The sequence below is a fragment of the Microtus ochrogaster genome, chromosome 2 (assembly GCF_000317375.1).
Source record: "Microtus ochrogaster isolate Prairie Vole_2 chromosome 2, MicOch1.0, whole genome shotgun sequence".
In the NCBI taxonomy this organism is placed as follows: domain Eukaryota; kingdom Metazoa; phylum Chordata; class Mammalia; order Rodentia; family Cricetidae; genus Microtus; species Microtus ochrogaster.
The window spans coordinates 28,261,158-28,283,174 of record NC_022010.1 but is presented as its reverse complement, the minus strand read 5'-3'; the positions used below and the strand labels follow the sequence as shown (position 1 = coordinate 28,283,174).

General features: G+C 48.8%; 2 protein-coding genes across 5 annotated transcripts in view; one reads left to right on the top strand and one right to left on the bottom strand.

Moving 5' to 3' along the window:
• The window catches only part of Mtif3 (mitochondrial translational initiation factor 3), a 7,211-nt gene extending 4,535 nt beyond the window's left edge, over nucleotides 1–2,676 (top strand). For all 4 annotated transcript variants that reach the window (XM_026788108.1, XM_026788102.1, XM_005344702.3 and 1 more), the window contains exons 3-4: nucleotides 1,242–1,399; nucleotides 2,441–2,676. In XM_026788108.1, the coding sequence (XP_026643909.1) occupies nucleotides 1,242–1,399; nucleotides 2,441–2,656 (374 nt within the window). In that variant the 3' untranslated portion in view covers nucleotides 2,657–2,676. The remainder of the gene's footprint in view (nucleotides 1–1,241; nucleotides 1,400–2,440) is intronic.
• Nucleotides 2,648–14,225, bottom strand: Gtf3a (general transcription factor IIIA). The gene is made up of 10 exons (XM_013350824.1): nucleotides 14,193–14,225; nucleotides 11,401–11,790; nucleotides 9,434–9,534; nucleotides 7,582–7,678; nucleotides 6,897–6,985; nucleotides 5,508–5,581; nucleotides 4,956–5,036; nucleotides 4,280–4,509; nucleotides 3,118–3,177; nucleotides 2,648–2,884 (listed from the first exon to the last, which is right to left on the bottom strand). The coding sequence occupies exons 1-10, from the start codon at nucleotides 14,223–14,225 to the stop codon at nucleotides 2,732–2,734; spliced, it is 1,308 nt and encodes a 435-aa protein (XP_013206278.1). The 3' UTR covers nucleotides 2,648–2,731.
• Between the last annotated feature and the right edge of the window lie 7,792 nt (nucleotides 14,226–22,017).

Genomic DNA, 22,017 nt, shown 5'->3' with positions numbered 1-22,017 from the left:
GAACTAGCTCTTGTAGATCAGGCTGGTCTCGAACTCACAGAGATCCGCCTGCCTCTGCCTCCCGAGTGCTGGGATTAAAGGCGTGCGCCACCACCGCTAGAAACTTTTTAAAGACCTATAAGAAAAGGCACTAAAGGTGGTTGTGGTGGCGCACATCTTTAATCCCAGCACTCAAGAGGCAGAACCAAGTGGATCTCTGAGTTCGAGACCAGCCTGGTCTACAAATCGAGGGACAGGATGGCGAGGGCTGTTAAACACAGAAATCCTGTCTTGAAAAAAACAAACAAAAAATCAAAAATACAAAGGAAAGGAAAGGTAATAAACAGTTATCAGTGAATCTGGCTGTGGTTCAGGTTTTAAAACATTGTGGAAAAGTTGGCTTCTCCTCCACTCTCCCAAGAGATGTTGTCATGGACTTGAGCCAGTGTTAATATGACAGATGTTGAGAAACAGTGTGTGGATTTTTAAAATGGCCATCCCATGTTCGCAGGACAGCTGTGGCTAAGTTACTGGATCTGATTTGTTATTCCATCTCCACGGCATCCGGCCTCTTCCCTTCTTTATTCTTATGAATGTTTGTGTGCATTCTGGAGTCTGTGAGCCTAAATGGGCCAGGCTGCAGCGCCTCTGTGTTCCAGTACCGTCACAGTGATTTTCAGCACAGTGACAGTGAGGAGCCACTGCTGTCTGAGCGAGTCTCCGAGTTGTTCACTATGCCCCAACTGTATCTCTTGGGTGATCTTCCTGCAGATTCATAGCTCAGTCTGACACACGGTCTGGGGGCGGGGTCAGTGGGTGAGAGTGCTTGTGCACAAGAGTGGTAAAATCCAGTCTCAGCCGCACTCCAAGCCTGCCCCTTTGGGGAAATGGGAGCCCACAGGCTAGTGACCCTGGTGTACAATGTGCAAACAAGACTTTCTCCAGGGAGGTGAGAACCGCATGCACACACATCCGCACTCACAAGCACAAATGCACGCACACGCATGCACACCTGCATTCACAAGCACAAGTGCACACATACACACAAAAGCCTTAGCAGATTTTAACTACTAATTTAGCACATTAAAAACAGCAAACCTTTATGCCTGTCTCCCCCATTTAAAAAAGCAGCTGATGGTCGATGAGGCTGAAATGAGATGGGGCTCAGAGCCTGTGGGCCTCAACTCTTACCAGTGTGTGCGGAAGCTGTTTCAAAGGAGAGCAGACACAGCCCAGCAATAAAGTTCACTGTTTCCACCCAGGACCAGCTGTGACAAAGGAACTCATGTTTTCTTCAAATATTGGACAGCATGATTTGGACACAAAGAGTAAACAGATTCAACAGTGGATTGAGAAAAAATACCATGTTCAAGTCACAATAAAGAAGGGGAAAAATGCAGACCAGCCAGGGAATGAGCCGGTGAGTTGAGTGTAAGCACCTGCTGGGTCTTTGTTCTCCCGTGCAAAAATACAACTGTCGAAAAACTGGAAGACTACAGGCAGAGAAACTGACTAGTAACTACCACCCTGTGAAGTAGCTTCCTAGTGTCAGACTGTACACCTACTGTATGTTTTCTGTTCTAATGTATTTGCCACATGTAAACCCAAGGACCCAGGTTCAATCCCCAGCATCCACATGGCAGTTGACAAATTTCTAAGTCCAGTTCTAGGGAATGACGCCATCTTCTGGTCTCTGTGGGCTCCACATACATGGTGTACATCAGGCAGAACACCCATACACAGTTTTTTAAGAACTGTAATATAAAAGCTATATTGTCTTTTAAAAAATACAAAAAGTAGATAATTCGCCGGGCAATGGTGGCACACGCCTTTAATCCCAGCACTCGGGAGGCAGAGGCAGGCGGATCTCTGTGAGTTCGAGGCCAGCCTGGTCTACAGAGCTAGTTCCAGGACAGGCTCCAAAACCACAGAGAAACCCTGTCTCGAAAAAAACCAAAAAAAAAAAAAAAGTAGATAATTCATAGGATTCTCTTCTATTCACCTGTTCTCTCGAGAACTTTATTCCTTAGACTTGCTGGAGTTTCTGTGCTGTGCTGTTTGGCCTTAATCCTAGCTCTCTTTATCCACACCAAAGGTGCGCTGCTACAGTGGGTTTGCAGCCTAGGCTGCTCGCGTCACATACTCGCAGGGCACAGCTCAACTGCTTCCAACTGAGTCCAGGTGGGACCTTCTTCCCTCCCTTCAGAATAAGGACGGTACTTTGCCAAGATCCAAAGCCAGTGCCTGATTTTGGGAAAGCATAGGTGGGCTAGCTATAACAGAGCAGAGGCTGCAGTCCGTCAGTGTTAGCACACATATGGAGTTCCCATGCAGATGTCAGTGCACAGCAGACATGGGAACTGAGTGGCCTGTCACAGAAGCTCCAACGTGCAATGCTCAGTTTCACCTCAGCGTCAGAGACACCAAGTTTAAACTAATCTTGCACTGTTGTCCTTTGTAGGATGAGATATTTAACCAGATTCTCCAGACTATGCCTGGAATAGCAACCTTCTCAAGCAGACCGAAAGCCATTAAAGGAGGAACGGCCTCCACATGTGCTTTTCGTCCCTTAAGCAAGAAAGAAGAGAAGGCATACAGAGACTCTCAGGAGGCGGAGAGAAGACATACTCTGAGCAAGGATAACAGAAACACGGAATCAGAAGTTCTGTGTCACTGACTTTAATAAAAAAGTCCAAGCTCATGCAGAAGCTCCTGCTGGCTGCTCTAGAGTCCCTCATGTGGTCAGTGCTGCTCACTGGAGGGTAAGTGATGCAGCTGGTGGGAGCATCTGGCCTTGCGGGCTGCTGCCTAAAGGCTCGGAGGAGTCTGGCTCTGGTTTCTTTTTAGGAGGGAGGTACCCACTGAGGTGAGAGGCCAAGCTCCGTCTTTCCCGACGTGGTCTTACCTATGGGAGTAAGGAAAACAGACAACTGAATTCCCCATCAGAATTGCTTGTGTCACAACCATGTCCACTTCGATGGAGTTACACTTTCAATGGGTGGATACACACACAGCGGTGGGGGCGGGTCAGGTGGAGTCACACCTTCAACAGGTGGACATATACAGGGTGGAGGGGGCCGGGGAGTAGATGCCAAGCAGACCTTACAGCTGAGTGCTGGTGCAAGCAGCTCGACTTACTTTGAGCTTCATCCTCTTCTTGTCAGGATCATGCACAACGCTGTGTCTTATAAGGCTTTGCTGCATTGCAGGAAAAAGAAGGCCACTTTAGAAACCCTTGGTCCAGGGCTGGAGAGCTGGCTCAGTGGTTAGAGCATGAGCCACTCTTGCAGAGGACTCAGGTTCTGTTCCCAGAAACCACATGACGGCTCAGAACCACATGTATGCTGGTTCCAATAATTAAGCTTTTAAAAATTTAAAAATTCTTGGGTATCTGCTAACATTAAAATGTCATGAAAATCTACAAACTACCAGCTGCCTTTCTGTTGTGGAATGAATTTGACCAGAGCCTAGGGGACTTCCACTCCTCAGCAGAGTGACGTTCAGTCTTTCCCAAGGGCCATGCAGGGAATTTATTCCATCCGTCTACTGACTTAGATCTTGCCTGAGAAGGGAAGCCTGCTGGGATTGAACTCCCAGCTCATGCCTGCTTAGCTGACTCTCTGTGGCATCCTTGAAATCTGGCTTCTGCCCTGCTGGCTGGCAGCAGTGGTCACCACACCTGTCCCAGTGTGGACTGACCTGAGCTATGCTTGGAGAGTTTACAGTCCATAGTAAGAGCTTGTAAGAGACCAGCTAGGCCGAAACAAACTGCACAGTCCCCTGCTAGGAACCATGTTCTCACCTGACCCTGTGAATCATGCCAAGATCCCACAGCCGAGAGGTTGCCCATCCGTGGTACCCACCTCCTTTCTCAGGCCCTACGTGATGGTCTACAAGTTCACAGAGTACTGGCTCTCTAAGTGGAGATAAAGGACCCTGGCTCTCCCACAGCACAGCTAGAATCCCCTAGAGCAGTGGTTCTTAACCTGAGGGTCAAGACCCCTTTGGGGTTGACTATCAGATATCCTGCATATCAGATATTTACATCATGATTTATAACAGTAGCAAAATTACAGTTATGAAGTAGCAAAAAAATAATTTTATGGTTGGGGGGGTCACCATATGAGGAACTTTAAAGGGTCACAGCATTAGGAAGGTTGAGAACCACTACCATGAGCAATTGTCAAAATAAATTCATCAGCTTCCAAACCTGGGGCTTCTGGCCTGGCTGGGTCAGAATGGGGACCTGGGGTTCTGCAGGCTGGACATGAAGACCACCTGGTTGGAGCAGGACACTCACTTTCATTGCAAACGTCTTGCCACAGCCAGCATGCTCACACACGAACGGCCGCTCTTCCTCGTGGAAGGAGAGAATGTGGCTCTGCAGGTTGAACACGGTAGTGTAGGTTCTCCCACAGCCTTCTCGCAGACAGTGGTACACATCTCTCTCTGGAGCATGAGTCTTCATGTGCTGCTTAAGGTAGTCTTTGCGCTTGAATGTCTTCTGGCACACCGCACAGGTGACTTCCTCTGGTAGGGAGACACTCACTTAGCCAACCTCTCTATCGATTACTGCACGTCTAGTCCTGAGACCACACACAAACCGGGGATGTCAGAGGAAACTTAACCCCTCATCTCACTGCCGCTGGCTCCGAACCCCTTAAGTCCTCTCATGACTCCCAACTTCCCTGACTCTTCATTTGGCAATGAGCAGGTGTCCCTAGCATGGTGACTGGGCAGGCATCTGCCTCTGTCCTCTGACATGCAGCAACATTTCCCAAGAAGCCCTGCAGAGTTGCAGAGTCTCACAGAAGCCAAGTGAACAGCAGCAGCAGCTTAGAGATGTGGAGCCCAGGAAGCCAGCACTACACATGATGCTGAGCCCTCCTTTACAGCATCGGTGTGCATCTCAGTCTTTCAGAGTGCGCCCTCAGCTCCCCAGGGCTGATGCCCGCCCTCAGCTCCATGTCACCTACCTTTATGGGCTTCCCTCATGTGCTTCAAAAGCTCTGTCCATGTTTTTGCCACAAAGGAACATCCCTTTTGACACAGATAGCCTGTTCAACAAAACAAAAAGTTATCCACTGCCTATTCTGAATGCCCAGCGCAACCCTGATGACAACCAGAAAGGAACCGTGTGCCCGTGTAGTCTTTCTTCTCTCTCAAAACTGTGCTGCTCTGCTGGAGAAAATGAAGTGGGGGTGTTACGCTCACAGCTCTGGCAACTTCGACTGTCTAAACCTTTTGCGCACTTTAGAGGAGCTAACTAGAAAGAGACTCATACTCATAGGTGGTATACAAAAAGGGTTATTAATAATCTCGAAGCATAGCCGGGTGCTTAGTACCACACTGGTTTAATGGCAATGACAAGGGACCAAGACCCAAATAACAGAGCAGTGTCCTTTCCCACACAGCTCTGTGTACTTAGTGTGACTATGGAGTGACTAAGGATGCCAAGCAGCCCGAGCAGCAAGCACATCCTGCTGTTGGTGTCTCTCAGTGCCATCATAGTGCCCGTCTGTACGTACCCTCGTGAACCTTCCCATGCCGCTTCAGCCTGCTGGGTGAGGCAAAGTGCTTCCCACATCCCTCCTGGGGGCACCTGGGAAAGCAGCACAGGAAGCATTAGCTAGTCCCTGACCATGGAGAACTTTGCTGAGATCCTCTCACCAGAGCCCATCGCTTCCCACACCAAATCTGTCACCAAAATAAAAACCCAGCTGTGGCCCTAAATACAAACACCAGTGACTTGGCCAGCTTTGGAGCAAAACAAGCTATTTTGAGAAGAAAAAAAAAAATCACACATCGTTTGTTTATGTCATCAAATTAAAAGTTCTCATAGTTCTGAAAATATCCTGCATTGTGGCCACAGAAGCTACTTCAGGAGGCTGGCTGACTTGGTTTAGGTGACAATGGACCATCCTGAGCTGTCTGTCTGTGTGGCCAAAGTGCTACATGTTGTCAGATAAGAACATAGTGCAGGGCCTGGAGGTGCAGCTCAGTGGGGACCAGCACCAGAAAAACGCCAACAAGAGATTGTGTTTGTAGCTGGGTGGTGGTGACACATACCTTTAATCCCAGCACTCCGGAGGGAAGCAAAGATAGGTGGATCTCTGTGAGTTCAAGGCCAGCCTGGTCTACAAAGCAAGTTCCAGGACAGCCAGAACTGTTACACACAGAAACTTGTCTCAAACAAACCAAACCAAACCAAATGGAGTTTGCTGCTGGGCATGGTAGTCCATGCCTTTGATCCCAGCACTGAGGAGCAGAGACATGACAACTCAGAGTCCAAGGCTAGCCTGAGCTGTGCAGCAAGAGCCTGGCTCAAGGAAACAGAAAAGGGAAGCAACCAGGGAGGAAAGGGAGACGGTAACAGCAGATGCAAGGGCTGCAGGGGAGTCGGGAAAGAAGGGCCGAGCGCTGGCTCCTCGGTACCAGTGAAAACTGCACAGCAAGGCAGCGCCAGGGCCACAGGCCTGTGGGTGACACCGCACTGTCACTGCAGCAGCACAGGGCAGAGCACAGCCGGTGGGAGCCAGAAGCAAGGCCCTGGTCAGCCCAACTGTGCAGGGCGACACCACACAGGCAGGCAGACTCCGTGGCACACACACCTGACCACCGCACCCCACCCCATGTGTCCTGAGTACTCAGGAAACCCTCAGTGCAGATAGAGCCCAGTTACTTCCGTTCTGTAGAGAAAGAGTCTTCAGAATGGCAGAACAGGCGGTTCCTCACCTTCACTTCAAGCTTAGCCAGCGCTGCAAGATTCTCACAGCTGTTCTCCACACACGCAAAATGAGTTTTAGAGACATGAAAACAAATATAACTGTTCAAGTCCCCATGGGCACACACGACAGCTCCGCTCAGGACCCCGATCTTTGTCTTTCTCTCAACTGCAGTGTTGGCAAAGCACTGACCTGAAGAGTGGCTCGCCCGTGTGCTGGCACTGATGTGTTTTCAGCTGCTGGTGCTTCTTAAAGGCCTTCATGCAACCTTCAAAACTGCACTGTGAAGACATAAATGCACTGTTCAGTAAGGGAGAGACTCAACAGCTGCTGAAGTCCTCTCGAGGCTACAGATGGCCTCGTGGTTAAGGATACTGCTTCTCTCTTGGAGGATACAGTGCGGACTCCAGCACCCACCTGGTGCTTCACAAGCTCCCTAACTCCAGTTCCAGAGGAACTGACACCCTCCTCTGACCTCCACAGGCACCAACATGCGTGTGGTGCACAGGCACATACGCAGGCAAAACACTTGCACATAAAATAAAATGAATAAATATAAAACTTTTTAAATTAAACAACAGTTTCTCAGCATCTAAGTGCCTCGGGGAAGTATAAACTTTACCACTTAGTCCCTGTGAAAAGCTTCATCTCAAAACTTAAAGAGCAATGACATTCAGAAAAGCAAGCATGCTTCTGCTGGGGTAGCCAGCAGTAACATAGGGTGCCCAAGGTGAGTCTGCAAAGGGAGAACTTGCATGATGAAGACAGCCAATGCTGGGCCTCGCATACCTAGTAAGAGAAAATCTAACTTCTGTGAACTCACTTTGGTGGCAAATGTAAAAATCATCAGAGTTGAAGCATATAAAGCCATACTCACTATATACTGTTTCTGTGGATTTTCATGTTTGCGTTCAATGTGTTTCTTCAAGTTGGATTTTGTGTTGAATTTCTGATTACAGCCATTATCTTCACAACTGCAAGAGATTGTATGAACCAAAATATAATACACTAACGTGAAAGAGGGTTTAGGGTGTGAACATCTGGGGCTGGAGAGACGGCTCAGGTAACAGCACTGGCTGCTCGAGCAGAGGACCCAGGTTCAGTCCCTAGCACTCATGTGGTGGCTTGTAACCACCTGTAACTCCAGTTCCAGGGGATCTTATGCCCTTTTCTGGTCTCCACAGGCACCCTGCACACACAACACAGAAATACATGCAGGCAAACCCCCATACATATAAAATAATAAAATGGTATTTTAAAAAAGGATATGTATATCCTTCTACATTATAAAAGCTGATGATTCCAAAGAACACTATAAAGTAGCCTTTTAGTAAATCCCAAAGAGTCAAGTTGGGATTGTGCTTGGTGGAAGGTCTTGTGCTTGTGTCAGGAGCTGGGGGACAGTAGCACATGCCACACCATGTCATGCAGGCCTCAGCTGGAGGTGTGCAACAGGATGCTTTGCACGTCACTCTGGGCAAAATGCACACTGGCTCACCCATCCCTGTACACTGGCAAAGGGAGGAGAACACCGGCCTCGGACACCTGATCGCACCTCGGGCTCCAGGTTCCACCATTTTGATTTAGAATCCAATAACCTAACTTTTGTGAGAAATGTCCCCATAAACTGCATTTTCAACAGGAAAAGAGCCTGGCTCTAGTATTGTCACCACAGGTAAAAAAATAATACTTGGCACAAAAGTGTGACCCACTGTCCCCTCTGGGATGTCACTAAGCCATTCCACTTCCCCTTGGCCTTGAAGGAGTTAAGTCCCTTGTGAAGAGTTCATGGCCTGAGCAATGAACAAGGACCCTTTCCCAGTCTCGCTGCACTAGAAGATGCCCCTTGGGCACTGTGCACCTGGGCAAGGGGTCAAGAGTCCGCAAACACAGTGAGGGGGTACAGTGCAGAGGCCACACCAGCACATGGGAGGGGGGTTATGTACCTGAGCTTTCTCCCCACTGCCCCTCCAATTAGAGGTGGCCATGGCTAAGCTCAGGCCACCCCACTCAACACTCATGGCGCCTGAAATGGGAACAGCAAGCCTACTGCCCTCCTTGAAAAAGCTGGGCACCAAAAAGGCATCTTGGACTACAGGGTTGAAGGACCAAGATGAGAATGATATAGACCAATCTGGAGCCCAAGTCCCCAAAGACCCTAGAGTACCCTACCCTTCCCAATCCTACTTCTGCATTCCAGTCAGAACACAGAAAGCCCGATGTGTGAGCGACTTGTGCTTACTTCCTCTGCACTCTTAAAACTACAGACAGTTAAACACAAGCACAGGACGGGAGGACAGGGTCACAAATCCTGGCAGGAACCAGTGGCACGGGCAGGGGCAAGAAGGACCCTGGCAAGCTGGAGAAAAGCGTTGTTGTCAAGGACAGCTGGACCAGTTTCATTTCTGAGGGCCCAGCACACAGGGAAGATACAGAGAAAAGGACAGAGAAGCAAAGGCATTGCGTGGCACAGAAGGGGCACGGATGTTATACAATCTGAGTGCAAAACCACTGTCATAAAGTCCCCTGCTCTTGACAGTAGCCAGCCTGAGCCACCGGCGACACTTCGAGGTTCAAATTCAGGTTGTCAAGCTTGGTGGCAAGTACTTTTACCAGCTAAGCCATTTCGCCCGCACCCTCCATTCTTAATCCTATGAATCAGCAATCATCTTGCCAGGACTACGTGCAAGATAGGACCCACTGCAAAGGTCTAGTCAGCCCGTACTCACACAAACGGCTTTTCTCCGGTGTGAGTCAGAGCATGTCTACTCAGATGGTAGTCTCTGATGAATGCCTTGCCACAGCCCTCATAGCCACAAACAAATGGCCTCTGGTGCAGAGAAAAGGGGGAAGGAAAAATGTTACAGTTATTGATTGAATGACTGATTGTGTGTGTGTGCCACTACATACATGGGGAGGTCAGAGGACAACTTTCAGTGTCAGTTCTTTCCGCCTACCCTTGGGTTCCAGGAATCCAGGTCCTTAAATCTGGCTCCCAGTGCCCCTCCTCACCAAGCCACCTCATCAGCTCTGTTGTTACAAGTCTGATCTGTGGGAGGCAAAAGCTTCGGGCTTCCTCTCCAGGACTATGTCCATTCAGCAAGGCGCCTGCTATGGGCAGGCAAGAGCTAATTTTGCTGCAATGAGTTCCACATCATAAACACCCCATCTTCTCACAAGGTTACTGCTTTGTGGATGGACAGTGTACTGACTGGTTTTGTCTGCCAATTTGACACAAGCTAGAGTCATGAGAGGAAGAAGCCTCAGTTGAGGAAATGCCTTGATGAGATCCTGTAAGGCATTTTGTCATTTAGTGATCAGAAGGGGGAAGGACCAGCCCATTGTGGGTGGCACCATCTCTGGTTTGTTGGTGCTGGGTTCTATAAGGTGGCTTGAACAAGTCATGGGAAGCAAGCCAGTAAGCAGCTCCCCCCCATGGCCTCTGCATCAGCTCCTGCTTCCGGGATCCTGCCCTGTCTCGGTTCCTGTCCTGACTTCCTTCAGTGATGAGCAGCAATGCTGAAGTGTAAGTCAAATAAACCCTTTCCTCCCCAACTTGCTTTTTGATCTTGGTGTTCTGTCACAGCCATAGAAAGCCTAAGACAGACAGCATCTGAAATAAGCGGGCGAACCCGCTCCTAGCAGGGACCAGGATTCCCCTGCAAATCCCTTTTCAAGGTTACTTTGCTGTGAGCACTTGTGGCCTGTTTGCGCATCTCTCCCACAGCATCCCAACCAATGGGAACTCAGGGCAGAGGAAGGAGCAGGTTGTCTCATCCCAGGGCGCTCAGTGTCTGGACTAAGAGATGCCTGAGGCACCGATACAGGAAAATAAATGCATCACAGTTGAAAAAGCTCATAGCTGCAAGGGCAGACAAAGGAAACAGCTCCCAGCCCTAACTGCAATCTCCCTTTGGGACCCTGGAAGGAGGGGAGGGGAGGGGAGGGGATGCTCTGGTGGATCCACAGTAAAGATTTTTATATATATATATATATCAATCACGTGTACCTAACTATGGAAATACTCTGAAATCCAGGAGAGTGGTACCAAGACCTCATTCACAGTACTAGACAGCCAGTGGACAGGAGCACACAGGTGAGCTGCACTGCCCAGAACAGAGTCAAAGAACCTTGTCCTTGTTCAGCTCCAGTCCCAGAGTAGGGTCGACACTAGTCAAATTATTGTGGGACAATAAACACAACTTAGTGTTCAACCAAAGTGCAGCACTTGTAGTCTAGAAGGAAAGGCAAGCTCTGCCTCCGACACAGACCAATGTGGGACCAGAATGGACAAGGAGAAGAGGGGCTAATGTCACAAAGGATGTTACGAGGGATGGCAGTAATGGATAAGTCTGCCAAGAGACGGGCCAGGGGAAAGATCCAAACAGGAAGGCTTTACCTGACTACCCCTTACCCAGCTTGATACCTGACCAAAGCCCTGCAATTAAAAGGGTGTACACTTGTTGCTTGCAGGAAACCCTTAAGCTTTCCCCTGCAGGAGCTTTAGGAGGCGGAGATTCACTGGATGGGTGTGTCTAGGGGGTGTCTGACTTTCAGATCCCAGTACCGGTCTGACCCCCTACTAATGATGACTGGGACAAGGGCTGCCCTAGACCTCCGTCCTTGCTCCACCAAGGCCAAGACTAGGACGCAGCCCCCACGCCGGGTTAGCCACGCGCATCCGCGGCCAGGTTACCTCCCCCGTGTGCTTGCACAGATGCGCGTCTAGCTTCCAGGCTTTGTTGTAACTGGCGCCACAGTCGGGGAAGGAGCAGATGAACCTGGTGGGGAGCGCGGGGCGCGGCGGGGCGGGGCCCGCACAGGCCGCCACGAACGCGTCTTCGAAGGTCAGGGACGACACGGCTTCCGCGACCGAGACCCGCGGCTCCAGGGCGACGCGGCCGCTCCCGGGCCGAGGCGGGGCAGCCACGTGCCGCTCCTGGAATGCCCGGACAGCACAGGAAATCAGCGTTCGTTCCCCGGACTCCACACTTCCGGGATCGCGGCCTCGCCGGGCTTCAGGCCCCGCCCAGCAAACCCCGCGCCTCGACTGCGCATGCTCAGAGAGCCCCGCTGAAGACCCTGGCTGCGCATGCGTTCGAAACGGCCGGCTTTGTGCTCAGCTGTCTGGGTTTACAGAAACCGGAAGCTCTGCTTAAGGTCCCAAAGTGCCCACCTGGTTTAAGATGGCCTGTTCTTCACATTCCAGGTTTGCCCTCTGCCTCCTGCCACAAGCCGCAGACACAGTACATCTCAAGCTTGTCTGCTCATTCGCTTAGCGGGGGAATTTTTCAAATTTCCAAAACCCCGAGTTTATCAGGATCAATTAAACAGTAATTTCTGAAGGCAAATATGCTGATGAGTGTTTCGTCGACTTTCTTTTTGTTTTTGAGTCCTCAAGTGTTTGGGGCCGTTCTCAGCCCTAGGCTTTCCTCTTTCTGTTCTCTTGATTTAATCTCTGTGTTGGCAGAGACTGAAAAATGCCCTTTTTGAATCTTTACCAGCAGGGTGGTGTGCATTTATGAAGGGCTGAGCTAGCTGATCTTACTGTTGGCTGAGTGAAGATGACCATGAATTATCTTTACTAAAGAATGTTTTGAACGCACTGTACCCCAGTAAAACTCATCCACGTGAAAAGGGATTGATTGGCTAGGCGGTGGTGGCGCACAGCACGCCTTTAATTCCAGTACTCGGAGACAGAGGCAGGTTGAGTTTGAGGCCATCCTGGTCCACAGAGTGAGTTCCAGGACAGCCAGGGTAATACAGAGAAAACTGTCTCAAAAAACCAAAAGGAAAAAGGGGGGGGGGGGTTGGAAGGATACAAGAGGGTCTCAACAAACCAGATGCAGAAAGGTCTGGGGACAAGAAAGTTGTTCACAGGTCATTTTTTGTGTCGCTATTGGGATCTCCTCATGCTCACCCTTGCTCATAGGATTCACGCCCCACGTGCCTGTGTGTATAGCTGGCTGGCTCTCACTTAGTCCCCCTCCCGCATTCCTCCCCGCCCCATCTCCTCCACTCTAACTTCAGAAACGCCCTCCCAGTTCCGGTACTCTCCCTACCTCTGTCTGTCCTTCCCTTTCTCTGAAGATCAGCTTCTAGAAGATTCTGAGGTCCTGTTCCTGTGACTCTTGTTTTCCAAGGACTTTGGTCTCAGCTAAGCAGCATGGACCAGTAATCTTCTCCCATCTATCCTCTTAGCGAATAACCTTGGTTAGACAATATGGTGCCCAGCTAAGATTCAGGCTCTTCTCAGACCTGAACATCTCCGCCCCGTTCCGGTGAGCGGGGCTTGTGAGTCATGAGGATCAAGAAGATTTACAGAGAACTATCACACCCATACTCTAGCTGGGGGCTTTCTCCATCACTTGACTTTGTTCTCCATTACTCAGGGGGATCTTCACTCATCCTTGGATTCTGTTCCCAACTTTGAGGCTACTTTGACACTATCAGTCAGAAGCAACCGTGTGTGATTTCCAAGCCTAAATCTCAAGAAAACTTGTCTGTGTTCCCTGCACCTGTGCCATTGCCCAAGGATAAAATTTTTGTCCCAAGAAGAAAAGTCTGGAGGAGCAAAGCTGAGCCCTACCAGCCAAGCCCAGCATGAATAAGCCAGTCAGCCATACCAGCCGGATCTAGCATACATCTGTGGCAATGACTAGAAGCCATTGCGTTATAGAGAGGCTTGTGGGCCAGCGATTTGGTAGCAATAACCAATACACCCTTGGCTGGCTTATGCTCATATAAGAAATGTGCTCAGCTAAAGGTGGGTTTTTCTTTGGGCTGCCAGCTCACACTCACACATACACACACAAACACACACACACAAACACAAATCACAGAGACTTCTTTTTTTAAAAAAAATATATCTTTTATGTTTTATTTAATGTGCATTGGTGTGAAGGTGTCAGATCCCCCACAACTGGATCTTCAGACAGTTGTGAGCTGCCATGTGGGTGCTGGGAATTGAACCCAGGTCCTTTGGAAGAGCAGTCAGTGCTCTTAACCACTGAGCCATCTCTCCAACCCTCACAGAGACTTCTTATTAAGTATGAAAGGTCGGCCAATAGCTTAGGCTTTTATAACTTAAATTAACCTGTATCTTTTAATCTATGTTCTTTTACATGGCTTGTTTGCCTTTACTTTATGAAGCCCATGATGCTGGCTCCGCATCCCTGGCATCTCCTCAGGATTCTGCCCTTCTTCTTTCCAACATCCTCTCCGCCTGAAAATGCTGCCTAGCTATTGGCCGTTCAGCTTTTTATGAAACCAATCACAATTGACTTATCTTTACACATTGTAAACAAGTATCTTGCGACACTTAGCCAACAAACATGCTCAAATGTGTTTCTGTCATCCTTTAAACAAACAACTCTGTCTTAGATCCCGGTGATTACACCGTTCATTACTGATCACACCCCTGCCCTTCATAGCCATGTGTTTTAAAAACAACTTACTCCTTTTGCCCAGTCACGCTTTCATCGTTACCACCACCACCACCACCACCAAAACGTTAACCATGCCCCAAAATGGAACCAACAGTACACAGAGCCCATTGGACTCAGCTTCTACCACCATCAAATTTTGGCCATTCTGGTTGCATCTTAGTCTCTATACCCTTAAGACCCACATACCTTTAAGCGCAGCATATCCAAAGCGTCTCTTCTTACCCCTGTGAATGCTGCCACAGTCTACCCTCCAACTGACCATAAATGTCCCATTCTAGACTGTACTTACTCATTTTCACTTATGCCCAAGGAAGACCTTAACGCTCTAGTATCTAGGCCGAGCCATGACTCCATCAGCAAAGGAGTACTAGGGAGCCTTCAGTTCTATCTCAACTACACGAAGAGAATTCTGTTACTCAGGGGCTTTTCTTTCCCCAAAACTAATCCAGATATCCTCTGGTCTCTGGTTAATTCCATCAAGACCTTCAAAACCATCTGACATCTGTGATCTCATCAGGTAGAGCGTATTCCATAACTGAGGGAGAAGCCCCTTCCAGAAGCTGGTCCCTTCCCGCGTTGTCTATGATTACAAAGAGTGATCATTTTTTGAACCAACACTTGACAGAACAAATATGCTATTAAAGAAGAAGTGGGGATATAGTGGATTGGAAAGGAAGTTCTGGAATACTAAGTGCACCCTAAGAGGACCTTGTCATTAGCAGAGTTGGAGGTCTGGAGTTGAGGGGGTAGCCATGCAACTGGGACGGAGGAGGCCTGTGAGTGCTTACCCTGCTGGTTAGAGATGCGGGCTTTGGGGTGCTGGGCCCTGACTTTGTGTCCTATTTCCTGTTTGACCTTTAGGCAGTTAATTTCTCTGAAATCCACGTTTTCTGTAAAAAACAGTTCCAGTGTCAGTGGCCCTAGAACTGCGTGAGATAATAAGCCCGTGTGTGATGTTTAACACAGGGCTAAGTAATTAGAACACAGCAGCCTGTTCCCTTCAGATCTAGAGCAGTTGACACTTCTATCTCTCTAAGGAAGTTCCGTGCCTTCCACGAGCTTCTTGGCTGGTACACTTTTTAAGCTTCTGTCTTGAAGAAGTCTCTGTGGTAAAGTACCGACAGTGGCCTCTGGCCAGAGCCAGATAGGACCCCAGGCTCAGTCAGCAGCCATAAAGGACCCTGCCCTTCAGAAAAGTAACCCTGGCTCACTTCTTCACAGTGGCTCTGGGGAGACCCTGAAGGGAAGAAAGACCAACTGTGTCCAGACTCCTGACCCACAGAAACTGTGTAATAAGAAATGCTGGTTGTGGGGCTGGACATGGTACATGCTTGTAATCCCAGCACTCAGGAAGCAGAGGCAGGCAGATGTCTATAAGTTCGAGGTCAGCCTGGTCTCCACACAAAGTTCCAGGGCAGCCAGAGCTACACAGAGTGACCCTATTTCAAAAACAAAACACCAAACCAAACACAAAAAATTAAATGCATGTCGGAAAACAAAACAAAAAGAAATGTGTGGTGGTTTAGCCCATTAAGTAAGGGGCGAAATTGTTATTTGGCCCAACCAACATATAGAGCTCAAGTTCTGTACTTCACGAAGTAACTCTAGAGCTGGAGCTGGGCTCTCACAAAGGAGAGAAGAGATAAGCAAGAAGGAAGAAGGGCCTTCTGGGAACCAGGGAAGACTCTGACACAGAATTCAGTCATTTAGAAAACGTAGCCAGGCAGTGATGGCCTTTAATCCCAGCACTCGGGATGCAGAGATAGTTGGAGCTCTGTGAGTTTGAGGCCAGCCTGGTCTACAGAGCGCGTTCCAGGACAGCTACAAGTATACAGAGAAACTCTGTCTTGAAAAACAAGCAAATGGGGCTGGAATGATGGCTCAGTGGTTAAGTGCATGGCCTACTCTTCCAAAGGTCTTGAGTTCAATTCCCAGCTCACAACCATCTGTAATGAGGTCTGGTGCCCTCTTCTGGCCTGCAGACATACAGACAGAATATTGTATACATAATAAGTAAATAAATAAATAAATATTTTTTTAAAAAAAAGAAAAACAAGCAAACAAAAAGTAATAATAAATACAATTTGTATTATCTTATGTGTATGGCTTTTTTGCTGCGTGTGTATTTGTGCATCGTGTGTGCACAGTGATCACCAAGGCCAAAAGCGGGCAGCAGATATCTGGGACTGGAGTTACAGGGGCCGCCATCACGTGCAGGCTGGGAGAGCAGCCACTGTTCCTAACCACTCACCTAGCTCTTCAGCCTCAATTCAGCTAGTTTATATTTCTTCCTAACCAAAACTCAGATGTATACTGTGCTAAGAATGAGCGTGTATGGTAAAATCTGCAATCTCCTAGGGCAGACCACACAATCCCCGAGATGGTCTGCCCCAGGAGACTTCAGTGTGGGATCCCATTTGTCCGAGTTCTGCTTTTTATAACTGCTGGAAGTTGAACCCAAGGCTTTGTCCATAAATGCAAGCAGCAGTATCTGCTCTTTCCTCTTATTTGAGCAGTGAGCAAAGCCTTATTCGTGTAGCCCTGGCTGGCCTGAAACTCGCCGTATAGACCAGGCTAGTCTCAAACTCAAGAGATCCTTCTGGGGCTGGAGAGATGGCTCAGTGGCTAAGAGCACTAGCTGCTCTTCCAGAGGTCCTGAGTTCAATTCCCAGCAACCACATGGTGGCTCACAACCATCTGTAATGAGATCTGGCGCCCTCCTCTGGCGTGCGGGCATACATGGAGGCAGAATGTTGTATACTTAATAAATTAATTAATTAATTAATTAATTAAAAAAAGAGATCCTTCTGCCTTTGCTTCATGAGTGCTGGAATTAAAGGTGTGGGCCACCATGCCCAACATGCTCTTTCTTCTTTTGTCACCCAGGTGGTACTGTAGAAAACTCTTTGGGTTGGTTCCGGTCATCACCACCAGCAGGTGACTCAGGCAGCAGCCCCCACCCAGTAGTGGTTCCTCTAAAGAGTTGAAGTCACCCTGGCCAACAGCCTTCACTAGGGTGGTTTCAAGTCATCTCAGCAGGTTGTTTGGCCTCTGTGCTGCTGCTACCCTGTCGGTCACATACCCTCCTCCCCGTAGCAAGGCTCAACTAACCCATGTAAAGGAGCCAAGCGTGTGGCTGAGGGGACCTGTTCTGAGGTTAACTCTCATCACCCCCACTTCTGTGCTCTGCATGTCAGTTACAAAATACTGTGTGTCCATAAGCAGTAGGTTTACACTGACACCTGAGTGCTGGCCCAGGTGAAAAGTGACTGTATGAATAGCGCTAAATAAATTTCTTGAGTTAGGAGACAAAGGTTCACAAACCAAATCTAACCATTTTGCCTCCGGGTTAAGCAAGAGAGAATCCCCTGCCACACAACACCTCACCTGCAGCTCCAGCCCCACTGTGCCCCCAGTCTTCCAGAAAGGCTACAGAAGCTTCTGTCTGATCGCTCTGCAGGGCAAGCTGTCACTTGTGGCTTGTCCTTGCCTCCGGCTATGCCGTCGGCACTTGCCTCCCAGTCTCCACACCCATTCTTTGCGTGTTCCCTGTGATGTTTGCAGATAATCTAGAATTGTGGACAGGCTGTTGAGGCACACTCCATTTAGTCTTCTTCATTATCGACTGGTCACGTGACTCCCCACTGGCTTTTCTGATTAGCCCTCCTCTCCCTTGGTCGGCTTGCACATTCTCCTGCAGCCCTAAAAGCTCTTGGGGGGGGGGAGCGCCACCAGCCCATCCCTAATCACTGCCACCCACTTCAAGTCCATTTTAGTCCGAGGGAGCCAGACACTGTCTAGCCAGAGAGGCTTAATTGCTCTCTGATTACCCTTGGGGTCAGGCTCTTGCCAGCACACGGTCTCCATCTGCAGCACATGCAAGGGTTTTGTGTTTGATAATTTCCCCCAACAGCCAGGAGAAATGTGCCTGGCTGACATTAACAGGCATCTCTGGGAAGTCCTTTTGCCGTTTCTGCCCGGCTTCTTGGTTTACTTTGGAGGCGGGATCCGTCCATCTCACTTCCCTTCCCCTGACACCATTTTGATCCAGTTTACCACAGTCGCATCTGACCTCAGCCACAGATAGCATCTGTACCCATCACCCCTGGTCCTTTCTCTCCACTGCTGCTCAGGGATATTCTCAAACTCCAGCAGTTTGAGGAGTGACCCACTATCGCTGGGATAGAGTCCCAGTTCCTTGCTGATGTAATTTGTAAAGTCTCACAGACCTTAGATAAGTCCAGGCCTCATTTGTTCCACTGCCATCATGGCCAAGGATGCTCAGCTGAGCTGCCTTCCTTAGCCACACTCACCTTCTCCCACTCTTACGCAGATCCTACCAGATGCCAAGGACCACTGTGCTATCTCTTGGTTTACATCACTGCCTCCTTCCGCCTCCATCTTCCAAAATTTGTAAATGCCCACCCACCTATCAGATGGCTGTTTAGGAGTCAGTTCCTCCAGAGATCTTCCCAGACCTCCTCCAGCTAGCCACTGGTCCTGTTGGTGGGGTGGGGGCAGAGGAAGGGGTGTCAGATAAAGGCAACTAGATCCAGAGGTCGTACCCAAGAGGGATGGATTCACACAGCCTTCCATAGAATGTATAGTGTGCCACAGGCATTGCCACAATTGCCTTGGCAGCAAGTAGATGCTAGAGCATCGGATGGACAGTGTGGACTCCTGACCTAGATTGCCAAAAGTCTGGTGGCCTCCAGATCCTGCCAAGCAGGTTTTTAAGCCTGAAACAGGTTTTCTTTCTCTTGGAACTTTTAGATCGCTGACGTTGTCTTATTCCAAAGTCAAAGGTCAAGGAATCCCTAGCCTCTGTGCCCATCTGACCAATACTACAAGATGAAAGGAGAAGGAAGTTTAGGGGAGCCTTGGGACCAATCCTTTCTTGCTGCTTTCAGGGCCAACTTCAGCCTCTAGAACCATCTCTCTTCAAAATGATGGGTTATATGTGGAGAAGGAGCAGGAGGGTCTGTGTGTTCCTCCAGATGTCCGGGTCCTCGGGAGAGCTAGAGGCTGTATCCTGGAAGACCCTGGCTCTCATCTGTGGGATAACTCCAGCTCACTAAGAAATCGCCAAAGGACCACTACTGCTGTAGGTTTAGCCATAGAGAAGAACAAACAGCTGGCTCTACTAGGATGTCTTCTAAAAACAGGGCTTCGAGCAGATGTAGGGGCAGCTGCTGGCTCATCTGGCCACGAGCCCGTCCTCTCTCTCTCACTCTAAAGGGATCTAAAAAGAGCAAAAATGCCTTTGTGTTGCTGCAGCTGGAATGGAAAGTTCCATCTGGATTTCCCGTGTTCTAGTTCTTCAGAGCTCGTGGACACGGGTCCAAGGAGCAGCTAGCCAGCAAGTGGAGCAGCAAGTCCTTAGAGGCAAGAGTCTTCTTTGGTCACCCCATCCTTCCATCTCTACAAGTACCAGCTCTCCATACAAACCAAAACTATGACACCTGTGTTATCCTGGGGTGCATTGCCTTCCCCCAGGGCGCTGCAAGTGTGTGTACCCAGTAAGCAGTTGCCTTTTCAGCTGTGTATGTTGCTGTTGTGTGTTCAGCCACTTTATATTGTTCACAGAGGAGGTTCCCATCATTGATAGTGAGGTAAACAGGCAGCAGACAGTCTAGCATCTGGATGTGCATGTATGCACATATGTATCGTCCCTAAGGATCTAACTGCAAATCAATTTCTCTGTATCTCACATAGATAACCAACATGGCCCTCAGATGACCTGGAACTGGGCTCTCTGCTACTTCTCAGCTTTGAACCTGGGCAATCTATTCATTTTGTCCGTTTCTCCATCTAAAGAAAAAAATAGAATTGTATGCATGGCTTTAAGCTCTGGGAAAACAAGAGAGTAAACCAAACAGACCCAGCCCTTGCGGGGACAGCATCCAGAACCTGTTGAATCTGGGCTGGAGAAGAGGGAAAGAGTGGGTTCCGCCCCACAAGGAAGGGAGGGATAAGCACTCCTTCTATCTTGTCTTGATACTGTGGCCCAGAGCTCATGCTGTACCAAATTCAGGACATGACAGGAAAGAATAAAAAAATGTTGCTTCAGGAGGGAGAATTTAAAAAAAAAAAAAAATTACACAGTGCCATCTTGTGGTGAGGAAAAGGAACATGCGTTCCAATCATAATTCTTTATTGGATTTTATATGACATTAGCAGGTGTAAATAAATTGCATGCTATTACACCCTCAATTCCTCCCATATGGTCGGGCAGTATTTTAAAGTGGTCAGCAAATGTTGACAGCAATCTATACTTGTCCCACTAACACATTTACCACAAGTAATTAACTTAACTACCTGATAAAAATGTCATTGGCATGTTGTAATGCTAGCTATTGTCTGAAAAGACTTTGACTGACAGTTTCTTGTGTTGGTTCTCTGGTTATCTTTATAGGCACATAATCAAATTCAAATTTGATCATTATTTTTACGATTTGATTAAAGTAAACAGCCAAACTGTGTGATCGCGATCCAGGAAGATTTATTCTTTGCTCCAATGATGGGCTTTGGATTTTTATATTATTAGAAGACAATAACCAATTAGCCTGATTGCTTTGTGATGGTGCCAAATGCTGGCAGCCACGCCCTCCTATGAATGTAACTCATCAGCAGGATTCCACGGGCTCTGGGACATCAATCTATATGCTTTCAGGGTTCCGGTTGCTGCTCCAGGAACAGCCATCATTCCGTGCAAGGCTTTCATTGCCACACAAATAGGAGCGACACAAGCTGAGTTTCGTGAACCATGGCAAGCGTGCCTGCCCGCCTGGGGTCAGATTGGCAGAGGGTGAATGGCAAAGCAGCAGCTGCCTGAGCCCGGGTGGCGCAGCTCCACAGTCCTATGAGCTGCGGGTCCAGGCTGTTACAAACAGCTCCAACAATGAAAAGCTCCTTGGGGCTGCTTCAGCTGTGACTCCTAGTGTGTGCCTTTTACACATGGACTGCAGTCCTCCAATAGGAAACAGCCTTCTGTGTAAGCTGGACAACGTTCTCCTCTTGCATACGTCTGATAAAAGACACCTCAAAAAATGTGATAATTGGGTCTGGAGAGGTGACTCAGCGGTATAGAGTTTTTGCTCTTATTGCCTAGGATGCTGGCTGGTATTATTCCCACAGGGTGGCTGGAGACTACTAGTCCAGTTCCAGGGGATCTGGTGCCCTCTTCTGGCCTCCACAGGCACTGCATGCATGTGGTACACAGACAAACATAAAGGCAAAACACCCATACACGTAATTTCTTTAAAACAATTTTTTTAATGCGACAGTTTTTAGAGTTTTTCTCCCCCTGACTAAAGGGTTGTCAGGACCCAGTAGATACTTCCATTAATGTAGGTGATTTCTCAACACCCTACCCTTTGCTAGCCTGTGTTGGTGAAGGCCATGTCTCAAGACTACAGACCATGGAAACAGCAAGACTTCAGTATGGTGCTGATGCTTCAGGCATTAATAGACTCAGATTCTGTCTTTGGCCATTTATTTCAAAGGCTAAGATAGAATCAGACCAATCTCTAAAGCCCGGTTTCCCAAATCCTGAAGGCTTACCTTATGTGTCCACACCCACCCACCCACCTGAAGCAACCTGATCTTTGCCCAGAAGACACACAAGTACCTGCCAGCCTCAGCCCTGGGCTCACAAGGGCCTCAGAGCTCACTGACTTCCTGTAGGGAGTACTTAAGTGCCTATGTATCAGCTCCTGGCTCCAATGGTCTCATCCTGGTTCTGCCCATGCCACGTAACACCCGTGCCTCCCTAGCAAGACGTTAAGTGACATGGGAGCAGCAGGCCACTTGTGAGGAGCAGGTGGCAGCACCCGTCTGTTTGCTCAATAAATGCTCACCAAGAG

Excerpts from the sequence above, each read along its gene's own strand:
- Gtf3a (XM_013350824.1), bottom strand. The coding sequence starts at position 14,225 with ATGGTTAACGTTTTGGTGGTGGTGGTGGTGGTG. Across the intron at positions 11,791-14,192 it reads TGGTGGTGGTGGTGGTGGTG|CCAGGGTCTTCAGCGGGGCT; the intron begins GTAACGATGAAA and ends ACGCATGCGCAG. Across the intron at positions 6,986-7,581 it reads ATCCACAGAAACAGTATATA|TGCAGTTTTGAAGGTTGCAT; the intron begins GTGAGTATGGCT and ends ATGTCTTCACAG.